Source organism: Lampris incognitus, chromosome 21 (assembly GCF_029633865.1).
Source record: "Lampris incognitus isolate fLamInc1 chromosome 21, fLamInc1.hap2, whole genome shotgun sequence".
NCBI classification, from domain to species: Eukaryota; Metazoa; Chordata; class Actinopteri; order Lampriformes; family Lampridae; genus Lampris; species Lampris incognitus.
The window spans coordinates 8,011,996-8,034,195 of record NC_079231.1 but is presented as its reverse complement, the minus strand read 5'-3'; the positions used below and the strand labels follow the sequence as shown (position 1 = coordinate 8,034,195).

The 22,200-nt window shown below is 45.6% G+C and overlaps 1 protein-coding gene across 1 annotated transcript in view; it reads right to left on the bottom strand.

The window, feature by feature from the left end:
- LOC130131276 (plakophilin-4-like) overlaps window positions 1-22,119 on the bottom strand; it is a 51,416-nt gene extending 29,297 nt beyond the window's left edge. Inside the window, exons 1-7 of the mRNA XM_056300900.1 lie at window positions 21,985-22,119; window positions 12,422-12,534; window positions 10,804-10,838; window positions 10,427-10,449; window positions 8,304-8,388; window positions 5,129-5,283; window positions 1,566-2,046 (exon numbers count right to left, since the gene is read on the bottom strand). Coding sequence (XP_056156875.1) covers window positions 1,566-2,046; window positions 5,129-5,283; window positions 8,304-8,388; window positions 10,427-10,449; window positions 10,804-10,838; window positions 12,422-12,534; window positions 21,985-22,119 — 1,027 coding nt within the window. The remainder of the gene's footprint in view (window positions 1-1,565; window positions 2,047-5,128; window positions 5,284-8,303; window positions 8,389-10,426; window positions 10,450-10,803; window positions 10,839-12,421; window positions 12,535-21,984) is intronic.
- Window positions 22,120-22,200: the final 81 nt, after the last annotated feature.

Below are 22,200 nucleotides of genomic sequence, written 5' to 3'. Positions count from 1 at the left end.
AGATCTTGAGAAAGTCATCCACACTTTGATATCCTCCTGCTTGGACTACTGCAGCTCCATGTATATGGAGGGCAGCACAGTGGCCCAGTGGTTAGCGCTGTCACCTCATAGCAAGTAGGTCCTGGGTTCGAACCCCCGGGGTTGTCCAACCTTGAGGGTCATCCCAGGTCGCCCTCTGTGTGGAGTTTGCATGTTCTCCCCGTGTCTGCGGTGGATTTTCTCTGGGTGCTCCAGTTTCCCCCACCACCAAAACAAACATGCAAGTTAGAGTTTATACTTCTGTCTGTGCCCCTGACCAAGGCAATGGGAAAAGAACTGGAGTTGGTCTCCTGACACAGCATGAAGGCAGCAGCCCACTCCTCCTAGCTACACAGATCATGGTTAATTTGCGGTAACTGAATCTCCCTAAGGGGATTTATAAAGGAAACAAACACATCTTAAATTTTAGGATTAGTCAGTTGTCCCTGTCCTGCCTGCAACTGGTCCAGAATGCCACAGCCTGACAGGTACCCAGAAGAGACACCATATTACCCCTATACTGACCTCTCTCCACTGGCTGCCTGTGCGGTTCAGAATTGATTTTAAGGATCTCCTGTTTGTTTATAAAGCCCTAAATGAGCTGGTCCCCTCCTATATCCCAGATCTTTTAACCCTCTATTCCACCTCTAGGTCCTTCAGGTCAGCTGACTTGGGACTCCAGGCTGTTCCCCGATCTAAACTTAAGCTCAGGGGTGACCGCACCTTTGCAGTTGCAGTCCGTAGACTGTGGAACAGCATTCCCCTCCCTATAAGATCTGTCCCTCCATTGACTCTTAAGTCTCGGCTCAAAACTCACTTTTATTCACTAGGCTTGGACTCCTCCAGATGTGGCTGATTTCCGGCTTGTGCCCATGTTCATGTGTTGTTTATTCGTGCCTACAAGCTATGTGCCTTGTTGTCTGTGTCGGTGTTTCTTGTATTTGTGTTTAGCTACCTGCTCTGGTCTGGTCTGTACAGCACTTTGGTCAACGTGGGTTGTTTTTAAATGTGTTTTACAAATAAATTTGACTTGATTTGACAGTGAACTTTCGTGAATTGTCACGTATCGGAAAAAACAGTTGGCTGGGATTTTGTGAGGGAAAGGCGATTGATTTGATTGACAACCAATCATGATAGGGCATTTTTAGTAGAAAGTAGATATTGAAATGCTATTGGGTAGTTTCAATTTGGTGGAAGAAGATCACTCGCCTTCTTCTAATCTGACCCCCATTCATTCTTTGGGCATTTTTGTTAGTATATGTCTGCCTGAAGTGCAGTATGACGGCAGTAAAATAAAATTATCATATTTCTTGGGAAAGAAAACTATTATTCCTATAAACACAAAAATATAGACAAATATGCTTTGTGAATTTCTTGAACGTAGTTGTAAACAGACAAAGTAAGTGCAGATGAAAGAGGTAACAAGAATCAAACTACATTTTCTTTTTATTGGACCGCAAGTAAAATAGAAAGAAGAAGGTGTAAAAGAATTGATAAAACAGAGTGAGAAAAAGAAAACTCAAATCAAAGATAAAAAATGAACTGACCTATGAGGCTGTCTGGGCGAGGCAGGGCGCTCCTCTGGTAGAGGCCGTACGGATCAGCCCCATAAGCCAGCGGCTGGCTCTGTCGGGGCAGCGTGGACCCGTAGTGTTGAGGAACTGCAGTCATCTCTGTACGCAATGGTGATCCAGCTAAACCCCGCCCCTCCACAAGGGACAAGGTGGAGCCCAGCCGCCTGTTGCTGCCTCCTCCACCCAGGGCCTGGCTACCGGCACTGGTGAGTCGCGGGGTGGTGCGGGAGCCATCGGTCGGGGAGGAGGGCGAAGGGCAGGAGGGGGGCATGGTGGTCCCGGGGAACACGGCGGCGAGGGGTTTGGGCTCGGAGAGGATGGGTGAACCATAGGTGCTTCCCTGGGAGGTGCGCAGGGAGACACGGGAGGGGGAGACAGTGCCGGCGGTGCCGCCGCCAGGAGACTGGCTCCTGGAGGGGAGGGAGCCCATTCTCCTCAGCACCCGACCCGATGCCTGGAGAAGGTGGAAGAGGGGTGGAATAAATCCATCTGACATTTAAACAAGGACACACCGAGTCACACAATACATTGTGACACAATACTGTTATTGAGCCCAAGTCGGGGCCCCACACACTATACAGCTTAGCTGGTCTTGAACAAGTACAGTACAGCACATTGTATTACAGGAAAAAAAGAAACTCCTGATTAAAACCTTGATCATCCACCTTGTCAATGTGCGAGTTGAAATGAGATGACTGTCACATTGAACAACGAAGCAACAACCTACGTCAGCCAACGGTGTCCTATGACACCTAAAAAATACACATCCAAAATGTCTCGTGGGGGAAAAAAACCCCCGCTGTTGTTGCATTGATGACAGCAAGTTCTTACCTTGAGGACATCTAATAAGAAGAAAATGAAGAGGATTTGGACCCGTCTGACACGTTGATGTTCAGTTCGTAGCTGGTGCGCTACGGCGCTGTCATTTTTTACCATGCTACTATTTGTCACCCACAAGGATGGCGTCATAACCGTAGTTCTCATCGCAAGTCCCACCACGCTACATGATGACAGACCAAATTGCTTGGAACTACTAGATCTTGGTTGCAGCCAACGACTCCCAAACAGCCGACAATCATTCATGACAAACGATTTTGTCCGCAACGTGAAATATTTGTCTGGGGCAGCACTAATATGGACAAAAATCACACTGTGTGTGTGCGGGGGGGTGAGGAGTCAGTGAATTTATGTTTAGTGTATCCACCAGAGACTTCTAAAGTGCCTCCTGCTTTTTGGCATTGTCCATCCATCCATCCATCCATTATTCAAGCCGCCTATCTGAATTCGGGTCGCGGGATGCTGGAGCCTATCCCAGCAGTCACTGGGCGGCAGGCGGGGAGACACCCTGGACAGGCTGCCAGTCCGTCACAGGGCCGACACATTCACACCTAGGGACAATATATTATGGCCGATTCACCTGCCCTACATGTCTTTGGACTGTGGGAGGAAACCGGAGCACCCGGAGGAAACCCACACAGACACGGGGAGAACATGCAAACTCCACACAGAGGATGGCCTGGGATGACCCCCAAGGTTGGACAACTGCTTTTTGACATTGTTTTCTATGGAATAACCATGCTTTGAATGCTCTACACTCAATGCACAGACCTTCCTTTAAGTTTTTGCTCACCATGAGTATGTGACCGAGTGGCTGAACTTCCTTCCAGGTCGGAAGTTAAATAAAACAGTGGCAACAGAAGCACAGCCTATCTGGGTGTTGGGTAGTTGGGTTGGAGTGTAAATCTGGTACAGTAAATAGTTAAACCCCACAAGCTATCGTCTGCCTTTTTAACGTTTACTGCAGCACACAAACATAATTCATTTTTTGGGAACAATAATTGCTGCAAAGGCAGCCAAGCATTTAACATGATGCAACAGGTCCTGGGGCTAATGAACGAAGGGCAGCGGAAAGAGCAGCGGTCTTGAGACCTGTGCTTAATTTATTTCAACACAACTGAATGGTGCACACGGTGACCTCGTTCACACCTGGAATTAACATGCAATCTGTGTCAGCGTAATGAAAAACACATTAACGCAAGGTGTAAAGCCACGTCTGACCTGCGCCGTGATTGGATCTCAAACGCAATCTGCACAGAACGCTCACAACACTGAGCACACGGCGTTAATGGGGCAGCCACCATGACACATGAGATGTAAATAAGAAGAGTTTATTATATGGACAACGTGTCCCAATACAGATTGTGATACTAATAGGATCCATAAAACCCAGCACTCGGTCAAACCTCCTTTGTATGGATTGTTAATACGCCCTTACGCTAAATAAACACACTCTGAAGTGTCGTGCCACTCATCTAAACAGACAGGGAGGTTAACCCATGCAGGTCTTTCTCATTGACCAGACAGGTCAATCCTGATTCTTCCTGCCTCCAGCCCACACACAAACCAGTTTGCAGTCTATGCACCTGAACTATTTTGACTTGATTTTCCACCCAATCTCTCCTCTCTGAAAAAAGGCCTTAGTTGTCTCACCAGCTTGTTTTAATCACTTATCTTTTTTAACCTTGCTTCCTTTCTTCTCTACACTGACAGTACAGTGAGTACAGTGGCAGCTGCAGGAAATATTGAATAGGGTGGCCACAAAGAGGACACTGATATTTGGGGGTTGCAATTCAAACTGTTCTTAAAATTTGGAGTGCAGGGGCATCCAGGTGGCATGGTGGTCTATTCCGTTGCCGATTAACACAGGGATCGCCGGTTCGAATCCCCGTGTTACCTCCGGCTTGGTCGGGTGTCCCCACAGACACAATTGGCCGTGTGTGCGGGTGGGAAGCCGGATGTGGGTGTGTGCCCTGGTCGCCGCACTAGCGCCTCCTCTGGTCGGTCAGGGCACCTGTTCGGGGGGAGGGGGAATTGGGGAGGAATAGTGTGATCCTCAACGCGCTATGTCCCCCTGGCGAAACGTCTCACTGTCAGGTGAAAAGAAGTGGCTGGCGACTCCACATATATCGGAGGAGGCATGTGGTAGTCTGCAGCCCTCCCCGGATCGGCAGAGGGGGTGGAGCAGCGATCGGGACGGCTCGGAAGAGTGGGGTAATTGGCCAAGTAAAATTGGGGAGAAAACGGGGGAAAATCCCAAAAAATAAAAATAAATTTGGAGTTCATTCTTCACAATTGCAGCTTAAATGGTTGTGCGATGCAGAAGATGAGATATAATTTGGTAAATTAATGCAAATGACTATTTGGATAATATTTATTATCTGGTGGATTAACAGAATAGAAATCCTTTTGTGGCCACATCATCTTTGCAGTCGGTCTCATTAGGTTATGGTAGATTTACAGACAGCGCTGTGATGCAGTATTGAGATATCTCGATAATGTCAGGGTCTTTTGTGAGAATTGCAGAGATGCCTGTTTTGAGACCAGTAAAGTGACCATGAAGTGTTTGTTGTCATGTGACCTGACCACAAAAACAAAATTAGCATCCATTTTTTTTTCTCTTTCTCGTGTACTGTCTGGTTATATTTCATGGTCGGTCTGTTTCAGAGACAAACCCGGCAGAGAGCGACCGGCCTCACCTGGCTGGAGGCTTGTCCCTCGGCCCTGGGGCTCCTGGAGAGCGAAGCCCGGGGCTCCATGCGCACGATGTTCTGGTTACTGTAATAGCTCATGCTGCTGTCCTGGTAACCGCTGTCCGAGTACGAGGTCATCTGGGCCGAGTGACCCCCGGACCCTGAAGCGAGGGACAGGGAGGACGAGAGGGAGAAGAGAAGAGGAGGGGGGTGAATGAGGACAGATGAGAAGGAGAAATATTTGTGATGTGGGTTGAAATTATGTCAAACATGGCGGCTTGGAAGCGTGTTGGGTTAAATATGGTTGGGACTGCATTCTCTGTTTCGGCTCTCATGCTTTGATCTGCTTTGCTTATGATGCACTTTTAAACGGCTTTGAAGTTGTGGCACTTTGCGAGTTGCTCTCAAAGAAGAGAGCATAATAAGTAAAAATATTATCATAATGATGAAATAATAATAAACTTCTGTTATACAGCACTTTTCAAAACCACAATTAAAGGGCTTCACGGTATAGAGAAATAAAAAAATGGAAGTTAAAAGACAAAACATGACAATAAATAGAACAAGAAGAAAAACAAAACATAAACAATAGAAATACAAAATTCAATGATAAGGCAAAAATCACACCAATATATTATAAGGTTTTATGATAATAGTGTGATTTAAAGAGATTTAAAGATTGAGATTGACTTGGCTGGCCTGGTTTCCTCATTAAGTATTATCATTATAATCAATACTTTACATATTAGTAATATATTAAGTATTATTGTTATTGCTATTAGGTCTAAATGCTCATAAGTAGGTGGGAGGATAAGTGATTGGATGCAAAAGAGGAAGCGAGGGTGTCCGGGTAGTGTAGCGGTCTATTTTGTTGCCTACCAACACGGGGCTCGCTGGTTCGAACCCCCGTGTTACCTCTGGCTTGGTCGGGCGTCCCTACAGACACAATTGGCGGTGTTTGCAGGTGGGAAGCCGGATGTGGGTTTGTGTCCTGGTCGCTGCACTAGCGCCTCCGCTGGTCAGTCGGGGCGCCTGTTTGGGGAGGAGGGGGAACTGGGGGGAATAGCGTGATCCTCCCATGCGCTACGTCCCCCTGGTTGGGACTCTTCACCCGTCAGGTGAAAAGAACGGCTGGAGACTCCACATGTATTGGAGGAGGCATGTGGTAGTCTGCAGCCCTCCCCAGATCGGCAGAAGGGGTGGAGCAGCAACCGGGTCGGCTCGGAAGAGTGGGGTAATTGGCCAAGTACAACTGGGGAGAAAAAGAGGGGAACCCCCCCCCCAAAAAAAAGGAAGTGAAGGAAAGATGGAGACATATGAGTCAAAATACTGCACAGTCAATGGACGCCGTTCAAGATTCCAGGACAAGGTAAGCTTCTTTTTTTCTCTTTTGTTTGTTTTTTATAACGGTGCTAAAAGGTCATCATATGAGTCAGTATCATCCCACTTCACTCTCATCTTGCTAAGACACACCCCAAGCACGTGAATAAATGTGAATACATGAAGTTACATGCGTGAGAGGGAAAAACTTCTATCAAACAATCCACATTACCCATCAAATGGTTTCTCACATCCTACGAGAAACCATGTTCAACCACAGAAGCCGCTCCAATCCATGAAGTATCAACCATTCCAAACTCCAGTTTTGCACAGAATGCAAATGAGAGCCAAAGAAAACCAGATTTGCATGAACAACTCACAAGTTAGAGGCAAAGTCCGGGTTCGTATCAGACAGTCGCAGCTTTCACACCAGGGTCGCACAGCGTTTGAATATTATTACTTCCTTTTGCTGTTATTTGTTCTCAGAATCCTCTTCAAGATAATGACCGACGCTATACGCCCGCGGGAAGCTGCCTCTTCAGTCGCTTATTATGTCAGCGTGGGATTCCCTCGCCAGCCGTGTGTCGTGTCTGTTGTGGAGTAAATGTAGATCTGAAGAGGCTTTTCCTTCTGTTTATATTCATGTGATAAGAGGAATATGTCTCATGCGTATGCGACGCTGAACACGAGAATACTGCAAAGCATGGTGGTACCACTGAATGCAGAAATTACCTTCTCACTGTTAGTTTTCATTCTTTTGCACACAGATCTGTATCATCACCTCATTACTACTCATATTTCCATATGAAGATATTCCCATAATCTTAGAAACCTTGGTAGTTCATTTTTAATCATGCTATATGCATACTTTTTCTTCATGTTCTGGTGTGTTGCTACTGAATATCTCATCAGGATAAACTGCGAGTACGTGTAAACCTACTTGACAGTCAATAAACTGGACTTCAGATTTTCAGGGGTCAACCAGGACGCTTTTGATTTTCTTAATTTGATGGACACTCTCTGGTAGATACTTTTAGCTACTCCTTTCTGTTATTTTGCTTTAAAATGCTGTGTTTTGGGGGCGTCTGGGTGGCGTGGCGACCTATTCTGTTGTCTACCAAGACAGGGATCGCTGGTTCAAATCCCCGTGTTACCTCCGGCATGGTGGGGCATCCCTAAGACACAGTTGGCCGTGTCTGCGGGTGAGAGGCCGGATGTGGCTATGTGTCCTGGTCACTATACTAGCGCCTCCTCTGGTCGGTTCGAGGGGGAGGGAGAACTGGGGGGGGGATAGCGTGATACTCCCATGTGCTGCGTCCCCCTGGTGAAACTCCTCACTGTCAAGTGAAAAGAAGCGGCTGGTGACTCCACATGTATGGAGGAGGCATGTGGTAGTCTGCAGCCCTACCCGGATCGGCAGAGGGGGTGGAGCAGCGACTGGGGCGGCTCGGAAGAGTGGGGTAATTGGCCAGATACAATTGGGGAGAAAAAAAAGGGGGAAAAAATGCTGTCTTGTATATTTGAACATCTCACCAAGGCAGATTTCTTGTATGTGCAGACTTAAAAACAAACACAAACTCATTTGATTAGGTCGTGGTTGCACAGAACAGCACCTATACCTGAGTGTTTGTTTCTAGATGAATGTGAAATTGGTGTCACTTTAAAAAGATCGTGCATGTTCTGCCAGCTTTGTCTGCACAAATGAAGATTTCCAAAAGTCCGTTAATGGTGACTAATGCTAATCTCCTGAATAATTTGAATTTGTGGTTGTGAACTGCTCCCAGTTTGCCCGCACAGAGAAGTGGATCACAGTGATGTTAATGGCATCTCTATGGACGCCCAAGAGGGCGTGGTAACAGACCCTCACTGTCGTGGAGGGAGGCGCGCTCCGGTTCGGGCGGGTAGAGCCCCTCCTCTCCCCGGAGGTGACGCACGGGAGATGGACACTCCTCCAGCATTCCTTCCTGGGAGTCTCCGACCGCCGAGGCATCTGACACAAAGCAGGTAAACCAACAGATAAAATCAACGATGTCAACAATTGTCAACCAACTGCTCAAATTTCACATAATACATTTCCTTAATATTTGAGTACTATCCCTTTAAAATCAAACATCAACTCTGGAAAAAAGTGGTTTGGCCCTGTCCCATTTGTCGCCCCCCCCCCCATTTTGGTGACATTGGCAAAAGCCGCTCACACAAACATGCCGTGACAAACCAGGAAGTCACCTTTTGTCATTTCGTTCACATTGGTGTTATACCGATGGCATTCATCCATTAACAATTTCCTATTCTCCGTTCTAAAATGGATGAACTGGACAGTCCTCTCATCTGTCCCTTCATTAAAACATTAACAACAAACACATGCCACCATTTTGAAGGTTAAGGAAAAATGCCACCTACATGACTGGGAAAGTGGAGCGGTTATTAACGAGATGTATCCAATTAATGCAATCCAACAAATCGATGCAAGCCTATGACAGCATACTGAATTTAAAAATTAGTGGCGTCCAGGTAGCGTAGTGGTCTATTCCATTGCTGTTGCCTACCAACATGGGGATCGCCAGTTCGAATCCCCGTGTTACCTCTTTGTTGGTCGGGCGTCCCTGCAGACACAATTGGCTTTGTCTGCGGGTGGGAAGCCGTTTGTGGGAATGTGTCCTGGTTGCTGCACTAGCGCCTCCTCTGGTCGGTTGGGGCACCTGTTTGGGGGGGGGGGACTGGGGGGAATATTGCGATCCTCCCACGCGCTATGTCCCCCTGGGGAAACTCCTCACTGTCAGGTGAAAAGAAGCGGCTGGTGATTCAAAATGTATTGGAGGAGGCATATGGTAGTCTGCGGCCCTCCCCAGATCAGATGAGGAGGTGGAGCAGTGACCAGGACAGCTCGGGAAGAGTGGGGTAATTGGCCAGGTAAAATTGGGGAGAAAAAGAGGGGGAAAAAAAAGAGAAAAAAAAATGATCCAAACTTTTCATTCACACTTAAATTTTCTTTTTCCATTGTTTCGAGTTTCCGTGCACATTCATAAAAGTGGCCTTATTTGAAATCCCAGTGGTTATTAGGTAGGAGCGTACTGTGGAGTCCGCCTTGATGAGACGCATCAAGAGCTTGTTTGGTGGCACTGATGAGCAGCCTCTGGAAAAACAAAATGAGGAACGGGACACCGTATAGTGTCACGGTCCTTCGCGGTCATGTGTAACCAAAGGGTGGGAGACCACAAGGGCAGGTATTGGGAGGGCTGCAGACTACCACATGCCTCTTCCGATACATGTGGAGTCACCAGCCGCTGCTTTTCACCTGACAGCGAGGAGTTTTACCAGGGGGACACAGCACGTGGGAGGATCACGCTATTCCCCCAGTTCCCCCTCCACCCCGAACAGGTGCCCCGACCGACCAGAGGAGGCGCTAGTGCAGCGACCAGGACACATACCCACAGCTGGCTTCCCACTCACAGATACAGCCAGTTGTGTCTGACGCTTGACCAAGCCGGAGATAACGCGGGGATTTGAACCGCTGATCCCCATGTTGGTAGGCAACAAAATAGACCACTATGCTACCCGGACGCCCCTAGGGGCACCTTCTCTAAACCCTCACCTAGGAAGTACACTGTTCGAAGGCCTTTCAGTCCTTGGTTGACGATTGCTAACGTTACATTCAATATGACGGCGAATATGATGTACTGTTTTTTTTAAATTATTTTTTCCAACCAGACCCTTGTCTTAATACAGCAAACAATGAAGAATAGTGCTGGAAAAAAGTGAGGGCTTTGTGGCAGAATACTAAATATATGTTAAGTCCAAGACTGGACAAGCTAGTTGAGACACTGCTGTTCTTAAACAGCTGATGCCTCTTGTCAAAGGCATCCTTTTCGAGGACACTGTCTTTTGTACATATAAATACAAATCTCTACCTTGCCACCATGTTTGCAAATCAATCTGCTTTACATGCCAAAGTTGTTTTTTTTTGCTGCCAAATTAGATATTTGCGGCAAACCCTGACCTCTGACCTCCTCTGCGGAGGAGGGAAAGCTAAAAGATAATTTTCCCATGAGACTCAACAAAGTATCTCATTATCGTTTGAAAAATGTAATACCCACTCTGAATCAGCTGTCTTTATTACACCTACTGAGTATTTGTGAAGGTATGAGTCATGCCAATTTTATTTGTGCAGCCCATTATCACAAATTACAGATTTGCCCCAGCAGGCACGAGATATGCTAAGATCTTTACCCACAGAATGTATTGAGCAACAAACTTCAAAGAACATTTAAAAATTAGCTAGCTGAAATAAAATGGCTTCTGTGTTTGACCCTTCATGTGACCTTGATGAGGATTAAGGATTTAAGAGAAATAAGAAGCGGTACCTGCGGATCTCCATGCAAATGACTTCTCAGATGAGCTTTGGGAGAAGAGGAAAGGAAAGAGGAGAAAGAGAGGAGATAGAAGGGAGCAGAGAGAAAAGGGGGATGAATCATAAACTGCTGGATAAAAATGAGAATATCACACTCATTTTTGTTTGCAAATTTAAGTCTTTTTCTGTACCATCTTGACTGTAATTGAAAACTTGGTGGTGTTGCATATCATATTGTAATAGTTACGCAATATTGATTCTCAACTAGACCAGTGGATTTAGATCATCCATCCATCCATCCATCCATTTTCCAAGCCGCTTATCCTAATTAGGGTCGCGGGGCACTGGAGCCTATCCCAGCATTCACTGGGTGGGAAGGCGGGGAGACACCCTGGACAGGTCACCAGTCCATCTCAGGGCAGACACATTCACACCTGAGGACAATTTATTACGGCCGATTCACCTGAGCTACATGTCTTTGGACTGTGGGAGGAAACCGGAGCACCCAGAGGAAACCCACGCAGACAGGGGGAGAACATGCAAACTCCACACAGAGGACAACCTGGGATGACCCCCAAGGTTGGACTACTCCAGGGTTCGAACCCAGGACCTTCTTGCTGTGAGGTGACCGCGCTAACCACTGGGCTAGCGGTTTTCAATCAGGTCCTCAGAAACCACCAGTACTTTTCTATTCTGCCAGGTAGTTCATTGCATTCAGCTGTTGTTCCAGGTCTAAAAAGCTCTTGAATTCAGGAATGACCCATGACACAACAGGTAAATGTAATGATCTACCTGACAGAATAGAGAAGTACTGGTGGCCTCTGAGGATCTGATTGAAAACCACCGAACTGGACCGTATCACTCCATAACTGAACATTATCCTACAACTAATATCCCAACATGAGTATCAAGTAGATCATCATCATCATCAACTAGATCATATCGCCATAATGGAACATTATTCAAAATGTAATATGATATGACTGTCAGCTTGACCATATTACTGAATATGTAGCTGAACAGTGCTCTTATCAAAGCAAATATCACGACATGTGGGATGACTTGGGAACCACAGGTATATGTACTCGCAGTTAAATTTATATATGAGAAATGTGCGCGCATTTTTTTGACTCTTTTCTGGAATTTCTGTAAATTGGTAAGAACAGGAAATTAATTCCTCCAAAAATCATACTCCTCCAGACTGTCCACACCAGAATAGGAAAAAAAAAACCCAGCTGTTATATTTTTATCCATCTTACTTGAATTTAAAATTCATGTGATTATTTATGTGCTGAGTTTTATGACCGCTGGGGCTTGAGACCTGAGAAAAAACACCATTCTTCATTCTTGAAAAACACAAAGCAGTTTTCGCCTGACAACAGTGAATCGATTACAGTTTTACATTTAGAAAAAAAAGAAGAGCACCTTCCCAAATATTGAGTTATCTCAACATCATTAATCGTGGAGGCAGCGAATAAAAAACCTGTGTTTCTGAGTTTGTGAGTGTTTTTCTCTGAGATGACCGTTTTTGCAGAGTGGCTCATTTAACTGGCTTGGATAACGGGGCTCTGTCACAGGCGGTCGTCATGACAACGCCGGAAACGGAGGCAACTCGCGTTGCCATCTCTTACCTGCTGCTGTCCCCGCCCGGGGACTCTGCTCCCAGCATGCACCTCTCCAACTGGCTGGCCACAATCTGCCGTTCCTCCTCCAGTTCCCGAGTCAGCCGCTCAAACTGGAGCTCCTACGGCAAGATGGAGAGAACGACATTATCTTGGAGGTGACTCCGACCAAATGTCCAACAACTGTGATCTAACATTGAGGCAGACAACCATGTGGCATGGAGGGCCATGAATACACATATTTCACCAATTAGCGGCTCCTTTTCTAGTTCAAGGTGTGCTAATGAACGAAGTCACCCGGTGGTGTAATTGTTTGGTATGAAAACCTGCACAAGCACGACACATGGTTGCCCATCACTGATCCATCCTATCCACAACAGGGTCACCGATACAGATTCCTGTGCATTTGTTAGTATGGATGCTTGGCGTAGAGACAGCCCACACTTAAAGCCCCTGAGGGGTTGCTAGACAGGCACCTAATTGACACGCTTGTAGCCACTTCGCGTTACGGGTCTATATGAAATAACGTTCAGACTTTAAGTTGAAACGCTATATGTATTACTCACCACGACGAATCTATATAACATCACACATCATAAACAGTCCAATATTCAAAATGTATACTTGTATCGCTTGCCAGCCTAGCGTAGCCTGCAGCAGCGAAGTGGTCAAAAAACTATGCTCCCCTCCGTCAAGCAACACCTATCACCTGATTGAATGTTCCCACCTACATTGCTGTGAGCCCATAGCAATTACAGTGACACATGTGGACCAATTGAGTGCTTACAAGATGAGACCAAATGGCTCCTACACTTGGTGTGTGCAAACAAAGCCAGCCGATGTGGAGAGGTTAACCAGAGATGAACCAGAATGTGATGGACTGAAATCAATCAATACAAATGACACGGTCCTTGACCCTCTCAGATACACAGCTCTACAGATTTACTGAAGCAGGTGCTCATGTAAGTCTCTCTCTCACTCACTCACTCACTCACACACTCACACACACACACACACACACAATAGGGGATAGGTAGAGAGAGGTTTTGGCAGAGTCAGGTGACACTCAAATCACACCACGTCTCACCTTTCTCCACCTCAAAATCGACATTTGACTGAACCCAAATCTGCACAAGGTGATCAAAGTGATTCTGATTGTCTATTCGCCAATTTTCCAGCCTATCATCATTAAATGTACACTTCTACACTCCATCTAATATCGCAACATGACCTTCAGCTAGACCATATCACTCTATAATTGAACATAAGTTCAAGTATACATATAAAAGTCCCATATACTTTCTTCAACTGCAATGAAATGCATGAGCCCTGGCTCTCTCAGCCCTTAAAACATATATATATATATATATATATATATATATATATATATATATATATATATATATATAAGGATACAATAAATAACAAAAACAAGAAATCAGAAATCCCACAAAACAAGTTATGAAGTTATGTTAGGCATCTACTGTTCATTACTCTGACTGCCTGGGGGTAGAAACTATTTTTGAGGCGCCTTGTCTCACTGCAAATTCTTCTGTGCTTGCCAAGATTTAAAATCTTAGCTCAGGAAATAGATTAATTATCTTGTTTTAAAAGTTATTTACTAGTTTCTATCTTTGAATTCATGGTATCTTCTTAAATTGATTATGAATATGTCCTTTGTGCCTCAATTAGTCAGGAAATCTTACAATTAAGCAATTTATTGTTAAAACAAGCTACATTAGCTAGAGAAGCAACTTGTACCATTCTCTTTCACAAAAAATAACTTGTTTCAAGATTCAGTGACACAAACTCAAGTTCAATTGCTTGATTTAAGAATGACATAAGGCTTATAATACACACACACACACACACACACACACACACACACACACACACACACATATATATATATATGTACATTTTTATTCAATGGCCCATGCTTCACCTATCACAAAATTAAAGTACGCTTTGATTTTCACTGCTCAAACTTGGAAAGAGTTGTCAATAAATGCTGACAGAAATTTCACTTGTCCTGGTTATGATATCAGTAAAATCAAGTTTCCTGTTTTAAAGATGTATGCTCTGGGATTAAGGACTAGTTTTAAGTTTGGGTCTACATATTTCAAGATGAGCCAACTTGTTTCAAGTAACGGAATAATCATACTCGACTAGTATTAAGTAGTTTCCACTTAAATTAGTGATTTGATTTCTTATTCCTTTTCAGTGTGCTAAAACTAAGAATGCAAAAAATTGAGTTAAGAATTATTTGCTAATATTCAGTGTATTTCACTTATTACTGTGCTGTAGCAAGTCTGATCTGAAGTAATTTGATCTAAAAACCAGCATTTTCTTCTTATTTCAAGCCTTTGAACACTCATCTGAGCCTACTTATTTCTAGACTGGAACGAACTTATTTTAAGATTTCTTGTCAAGTAAAATGATCTTGCTGCATGGACAGATAATTTCACTAGTATTAAATACTTTTCCTCTTAAATTCAGTGTTAATTTCTTGTATTTAAGCTCATGTTTATTGCAGTGTGTAAACATCCTGATGGAAGGATGGAGAACAGACCATGTGCTGGGTGGCTGGTGTCCTCCATGACACTTAGGGCCTTCCTTCTGCAACGGGTGGTGTACATGTCCTGAAGCTGTGGCAGTGCTGTTCCTATGCTGTACCACCGAGCTTACAACGTCCCCACTGACACAGCGGCTGGGGAAGGGGAAAAATCCCACATTAAACAGGCCCTGGTTAAGTGTGGTTATTCTAACTGGGCATTTGTCAAAGCCACGAAGACACCCAAACAGTGCACCAGCTGATCGAAGAGAGGAGAAGGACAACAGCTGTCTAAGCGTAAACAGTGGTGATTCCGTATGTGGCGGAAAAGCTGAGACATGTATTTTCAAACACCGCTTCTCAGTTGCTTTCAAACTCCAAAATATGCTGTGCCAGAAGTGGTCCACCCCAAGGATCGGGTCCCCCGGCACAAACAGAAGAAAATAGTGTACACTGTTACGTGCCGGGAGGATTGCCATGACTTGTACATCGGGGAAACCAAACAGATGCTGGCCAAGAGGACGGCACAACACAGGGGAGCTAACATGTCAGGCCAGGACTCCACAGTCTACACGTCTGTGAATGTTCTCATTCATCCAGGTCATGGTTATCCAAAGGAATTGAATCAAGTGCAACTGGACTTGGTTATATATCCATGAAGACGTTTCGCCTCTCATCCAAGAGGCTTCATCAGTTCGTGCCTTTCTGACTAGACCAAGCTAGTCTGACTGGCTGGTGATGAAACTCAGATATTTAGCCTCTTTGGAGTCGTTATCAGAGCTATTGATGTCAATGGCTCTTTTGTGTTCCGATGTTTAGCAACGACAGTCGTTATCAGAGCTATTGATGTCAATGGCTCTTTTGTGTTCCGATGTTTAGCAACGACAGTCGTTGGAGGTGTTAGTTTCGACTTCATTAGTGCACTATTCAGTGGTCATGAGTCGTTGGAGCCGTTAGTGACCGACTGTTGTTCTTGGAGGCTAAGCTTTTGAGTCTCCTGGGTAGGGATGAAAGGACAGCATTGTAAGTGGGAGATAGGTGGTGTCGCAGACCACCTCCTTTGTTGAGGGATGGTTTTTCCAGTTTCACATAGATGGCTTCCTTCACCCGTCTTTCAAACCATTTATCTTCCCTGTCCAAAATGTGTATGTTGCTGTCCTGGAAGGAGTGTGTCTTCTCCTTTAGGTGTAGATAGACGGCTGAGTCTTGTCCTGAGGAGTTTGGCCTTCTGTGTTGGGCCATCCGTTTGTGTAGTGGTTGTTTGGTTTCTCCTATGTATAGGTCAGTGCAATCCTCATTGCATTGTACAGCATACACCAGATTGCTTTTATGGGTGTGTGGTACACGGTCTTTGGGATGAACCAGTCTTTGTCGGAGTGTGTTGCTGGGTTTTGAAGTATACCAGGATGTGGTGTTTGTTGAAAATTCTCTTGAGTTTCTCGGAGACCCCAGAAACATACGGGATGACTATGTTATTCCTTCTGTTCCTCTCCTCCTCATTGCTCACCTGGTTGGTCTTTCTGGAACGTGTTGCAGTTTTCACAAAGGTCCAACTGGGGGAGCTGCAGGTTTTTAGCGCTTCCCTCAGGTGTTTGTGTTCTTTCCGTTGGGCCTGAGTGCTGCTGGGCACATTGTCAGCTCTGTGTTGCAGAGTTCTGATGACACCCAGTTTGTGTTCCAGAGGGTGGTGTGAGTCGAAAAGTAGATATTGGTCTGTGTGTGTAGGTTTCCTGTAAACCCCAATGTGGAGGCTCCGGTCTTCCCCAATGTGGACATCACAGTTCAAGAAGGGCAAACTGTTGTTCTTTACGTCTTCCCTTGTGAACTTAATGTTCTTGTCCACTGAGTTGATGTGTTTGGTAAACGCTTGCACCTCTTGTGTTTGGATTTTGACCCATGTGTCGTCCACATATCTGAACCAGTGGCTCGGAGGTGTTCCTCTGAAGGAGTTCAGGGCCCTGTGTTCTACCTCTTCCATATATAAGTTGGCCACAATGGGCGATACTGGTGAGCCCATTGCACAGCCGTGTTTCTGTCTGTAAAACTGGCCCCTGAATTGGAAATATGTAGTGTTCAGGCAAAAGTCCAGTAGTTGGCAAATCTGGTCTGGGCTGAGGTTGGTCCTACTGTGAAGGGTGTTGTCACGTAGGAAACGTTGCCTCACAGTTTCCAAAGCCTCCATGGTTGGGATGCAGGTGAATAACGAGGTTACGTCGTAGGATACCAAGGTTTCATTCGGTTCCAGTTTTACGCCTTGGACCTTGTTCGCAAAGTCAATGGAGTTTTGGATATGGTGAGGTGTTTTGCCCACTAAAGGGGTCAAGATGTTGGCTATATGTTTGGCAATGTTGTACGTGACCGAGTTTATGCTGCTGACGATGGGCCTGAGGGGGGCTCCATCTTTATGGATCTTAGGGATCCATATATGCATGGAATGTTATCTTGTGGGTAGAGACGGTAGTATTGTATCCGGTCAATGGTTCCACCTTTCTGTAGTTTCTGTAGGTATTCTATTATTCTCCTCTTGTACCCACCAGTTGGATCGCGTCTCAGCGGTTCATAGGTGTCGGTGAGTAATGACGTGATCTTGGCGTGGTAGTCTGTTGTGTTGAGGATAACCGTGCATCTCCCCTTATCTGTTGGAAGGATAGTGATGTTTTCATTCTTGCTCAGGGCTGTCACAGCTTTCCTTTCCTCAATGGTTAGGTTGGAAGGAGGGGGTTTAGCATTGGACAGAGCTGCTGACACCTTTAACCTCGATGGGAAGCCAGATGTGAGTCTGTGTTCTGGTCGCTGTACTAGCACCTCCTCTGGTCAGTCAGGGCACCTGTTCGGGGGGGGGGACTGGAGGGAATAATGTGATCCTTCCACACGCTACGTCTCCCTGGCGAAACTCCTCACTGTCAGGTGAAAAGAAGCAGCTGGTGACTCCACATGTATCGGAGGAGGCATGTGGTAGTCTGCAGCCCTCCCCGGATCGGCAGAGGGGGTGCAGCAGCGACCGAGATGGCTCAGAAGCGTGGGGGTAATTGGCCGGATACAATTAGGGAGAAAAAACGAGCAGCTTTAATGATATGAATGTTTGTGCGTTAGGTATTCTCTCAAATTCGTCAACAATTGAAAGTGTCCAGAAGGACATTTCTCTGCATGTAAATATTTAAGACTGTAGCTTTAAATAATTAATTAGCACTGGTGTGCATCCTTAGAAAGACAAGAGTCCATCTGTGAAAATCCACAATGGGTTGGTAATATTGTCAGGTTGTATCTGTTATTTTCAGTAAAATATCAAACGGAAACAGGCTTGAATAAGTCTTTTGCGCTTTCCGTCTACTGATTCATAGTTTGAGAAATATGAATAATGCAACTAGCAAAGACAAAAGGGAAAGAGAGGGGGAAAAAAGCAAACACTCCGAGGGAATCCTTTAAGTTTATCAAAGATAAATAATACCCGCTCACAGCCTCCTCCTCCTCCTTCGCTTACGTCTATTAACAAAAGCGCTTGGTGTAATTGGGTCACCCTGCCTCGAAAACTCTCAGTCAGATGGTTTTCACCGTCTTGGTCACGTCGCGTTTGTGATCTGCGTGTGGTTTATTGACAGCAGAATGAAGCCTGCATGCTATCCTGGTGTTTGCCTGATCACAGAATCGCGTCAGTTACACCAAGTTAAGAGGAGTTTCTCCCCTTCATATTGCTGCAGAGACAACACGAAGAGCTCACTTGCCCTATACTGAGGAACACGGTACAGAGAACACAATCTCACATACGCAGCACATGTAGACAGTAGACTATACATATAATAATAAAAACAATAAAATATCACCACATATAGACAGTAGACTATACATGTAGACAGTAGACTATACATATTATCACATATAGACAGCAGACTATACATATAATAATAATAACAATAAAATATCACTACATACAGACAGTAGAATATACATATCAGTCCATATAAAGACATCTCTCTACATAGATGCAACTCTCTACATCTCTGGGATGTGGCAGTGTGACTGCTGTAAGATTGCCTTGGAGACAAACAGCAAAGAGAGAAGACACAGCACTTCTTGTGTGAGCCATGCAGTGTAAGACATCCCACGAGGGGCAGGAGAGGCACATTGGTGGCAGTGCCCATCACCCCGAGGGATTCTCTGGAAGCTTGCCTAGCTCTAAACAGTCCTGTGCCTGGCGGCACCAGGCAATGTCTGGTATCAGCTGGGCACTACCTTGGCCTGGCCACTGCTCTTGTCTGCACTCACAAAGTGTTTCAGTTCGTTATCGAGTGACACCAACCCCAGAGCCCGTCAGTATTGTTCCTTTGAATACTGGCTGTATCGAATCGTAGCCTGGCAGGCTCGGGGTTTATCAAGACTACATCCTTGATAACCATGACATACTCAGCCTCGCTCAGCTGTTGAGAAAAGATGCTGCTGTTTCCGCTGATATTATACTAGTATATTAATATCATATTGTATTGATGTTATACTTTGAGGTTCAATATGATGAACCTCAATTGCAAACATACGTGATAACGACACCGATCAGCCAAAACATTAAAACCACTGACAGGTAAATGAATAACACTGATTATCTTGTTACAATGGCACCCGACAAGAGGTGGGTTATAGTAGGCAGCTAGTGAACAGTCCATTCTTGCAGTTGAGGTGGTGGAAGCAGGAAAAATAGTCAAGCCTAAGGATCTGAGCAACTTTGACAGTCAAATTGTGATGGCTAGAAGACTGGGTCAGAGCATCTCCAAAATGGCAGGTCATGTGGGGTGTTCCCGGTATGCAGTGGTCAGTACCTATCAAAAGTGCTCCAAGCAAGGACAACTGGTAAACAAGCGACAGGGTAATGGACACCCAAGGCTCACTGATGCATGTGGAGAGTGAAGGCTACCGTCGCTCCAATTGCTAAAAAAGTAAATCCTGGCTATAATAGACAGGTGTCAGGACACAGTGCATTGCGGCTTGTGCGTGTTATTGGGCTGTGTAGCCGCAGACCAGTCAGAGTGCCCATGATGACCTCTGTCCATCACCGAAAGCACCTACAATGGGCATGTGAACATCAGAACTGGACCATGGAGCAATAGAGGAAGGTGGCCTGGTCTGATGAATCACATTTTCTTTTACATCATGTGGACAGCTGGGTGTGTTTGCGTCATTTACCTGGGGAAGCGATCACACCAGGATGCACTATGGGGAGAGGGCAAGCCAGCGGAGGCAGTATGATGCTCTGGGCAATGTTCTGCTGTTCTGCTGGGAAACCTTGGGTCCTGGCATTCATGTGGACATTACTTTGACACGTACCACCTACCTAAACATCGTTTCAGACCAAGTACACCCCTACATGGCAATGGTATTCCCTGACGGCAGTGGCCTCTTTCAGCAGGATAATGTGTCCTGCCACACTGCAAAAATTGTCCAGGAATGGTTTGAGGAACATGACAAAGAGTTGAAGGTGTTGTCTTGGCCTCCAAATTCCCCAGATCTCTATCCGATCGAGCATCTGTGGGATGTGCTGGAAAAAAACAAGCCCAATCCACGGAGACCCCACCTCGCAACTTACAGGACTTAAAGGATCTGCTGCTTACGCCTTGGTGCCAGATACCACAGGACACCTTCAGAGGTCTTGTGGAGTGTCCACGTCTCAACGGGTCAGAGCTGTTTTATGTGGCACGAGGGGAACCTACATTATATTAGGCAGGTGGTTTTAATGTTTTGGCTGATCGGTGTATATATACGTTTGCTTATTTGTACAAAAGTACCACGTTTAAGAATCCAATTCAGCTTAATTATATTGAACTGTTAAGTATAACATCAAGCCAAAACTAGCTTTCAAATAACCCCCTCAAATATCCCAGTCCTCCATTTGTGAGAAAATTTGGGTCATAAATTCTCATTATCACTCATTTGGACACAAAACTGTATATTACAGTACGACTACATTCTTCTTCTGAATTGTTGCCCCTAAACCCGACCATCCATTACTTCCGATGAAGCCAAACAACGACAACACGAGAACCACGGCAGACCGACGGGGTGGGCCGCCCTAAGCCCTCGTATTCCAATGAATAAGTAAATTTTAGAATAAATCATAAAAAAATAAAAAAATAAAAGACAGCGCAATCATTTAATCCAGGCAGATGTCAAACAGCAGCAGTTTATGTATTAGGCACCTCGGACACGCTGACCAGGGCAGTGATGTAACCAGATGGACAAAGCCGGTTTAACCCCTGGATTCAGATTGAGGCCCTTGCAAGCTAGCGAGGACAAACTACCCCCTTGCCAAGCATGGGGGTGAAAAATCCCACTGGAATCCGAGAGCTGGTGCTACCGTCCTAATGATACTGTCACAAATCAATCCTCCACTGGAGCCTCTGGTACCTTTATATTCCCCCATGGAAAAAGCTTTGACTAGCGTGCTTGTTATTTTCCATTGCTGCCATCCTCCCCAATTATGATCATTCACATAATGAGCATCAAGCACATTCACAGCTGGGGGCTGCACTAGTACAACCACCGCCGAGCTACGCAATGGCAAACATAACATAACATAATATAGTCTTTTCCATAACCTCAGCCACAACGTGTTCAACTTAGAAGTGCAAAGTCTCAACAGTTTTGTCCGTCAGCCACCACGGAACAGGACATTTCTGTTGGAACAGAGCAGCTTCTCCTCTTGGGCAGCGTGGGCCTATATATAGCAGCGTGCCTGATTCGGAGTCACACACCCAGGGAGGGACTCAGTTGAGAATATGGCCACCGGCAAGATGTAATTAAGAGTGGAAGAAATAGACCCCCATGTTGTGAAGGGTAAAAAAAATCACTGTAATAAAGAGCAAAGCTCTAGGAAAAACAGATAAAAGGAGGTGTGTGTGTGTGTGTGTGTGGGGGGGGGGGGGTTAGTGGGTGACAGCGTGAATAGGGGTGAGAATCAGGAGCAAGCCTTGCAAAAGATAGAAAGGGAGAAGGATAAACAGAAAATAAGGGGAGTGCAGCAGTCTCCCCCTACCTGCTCTTTGACAGAAGCCAGGAGGTTTTTGGTGGTGGTGGTGGTGGTGGCGGAGGTGTCAGACTGAAGGCTACAACCACTTGGCCCCTCTCTCGCCGGCAGATGCCCTTCCCCCTCTCCGTCCCCCTCCTCCATCTCCTCTGTCGTCCGGAACCGGGAGGTTGCAAAGCCGCTCTTCTCCTCTGACCCTGCAGAAAACGTTACCAAAAGCCGGTC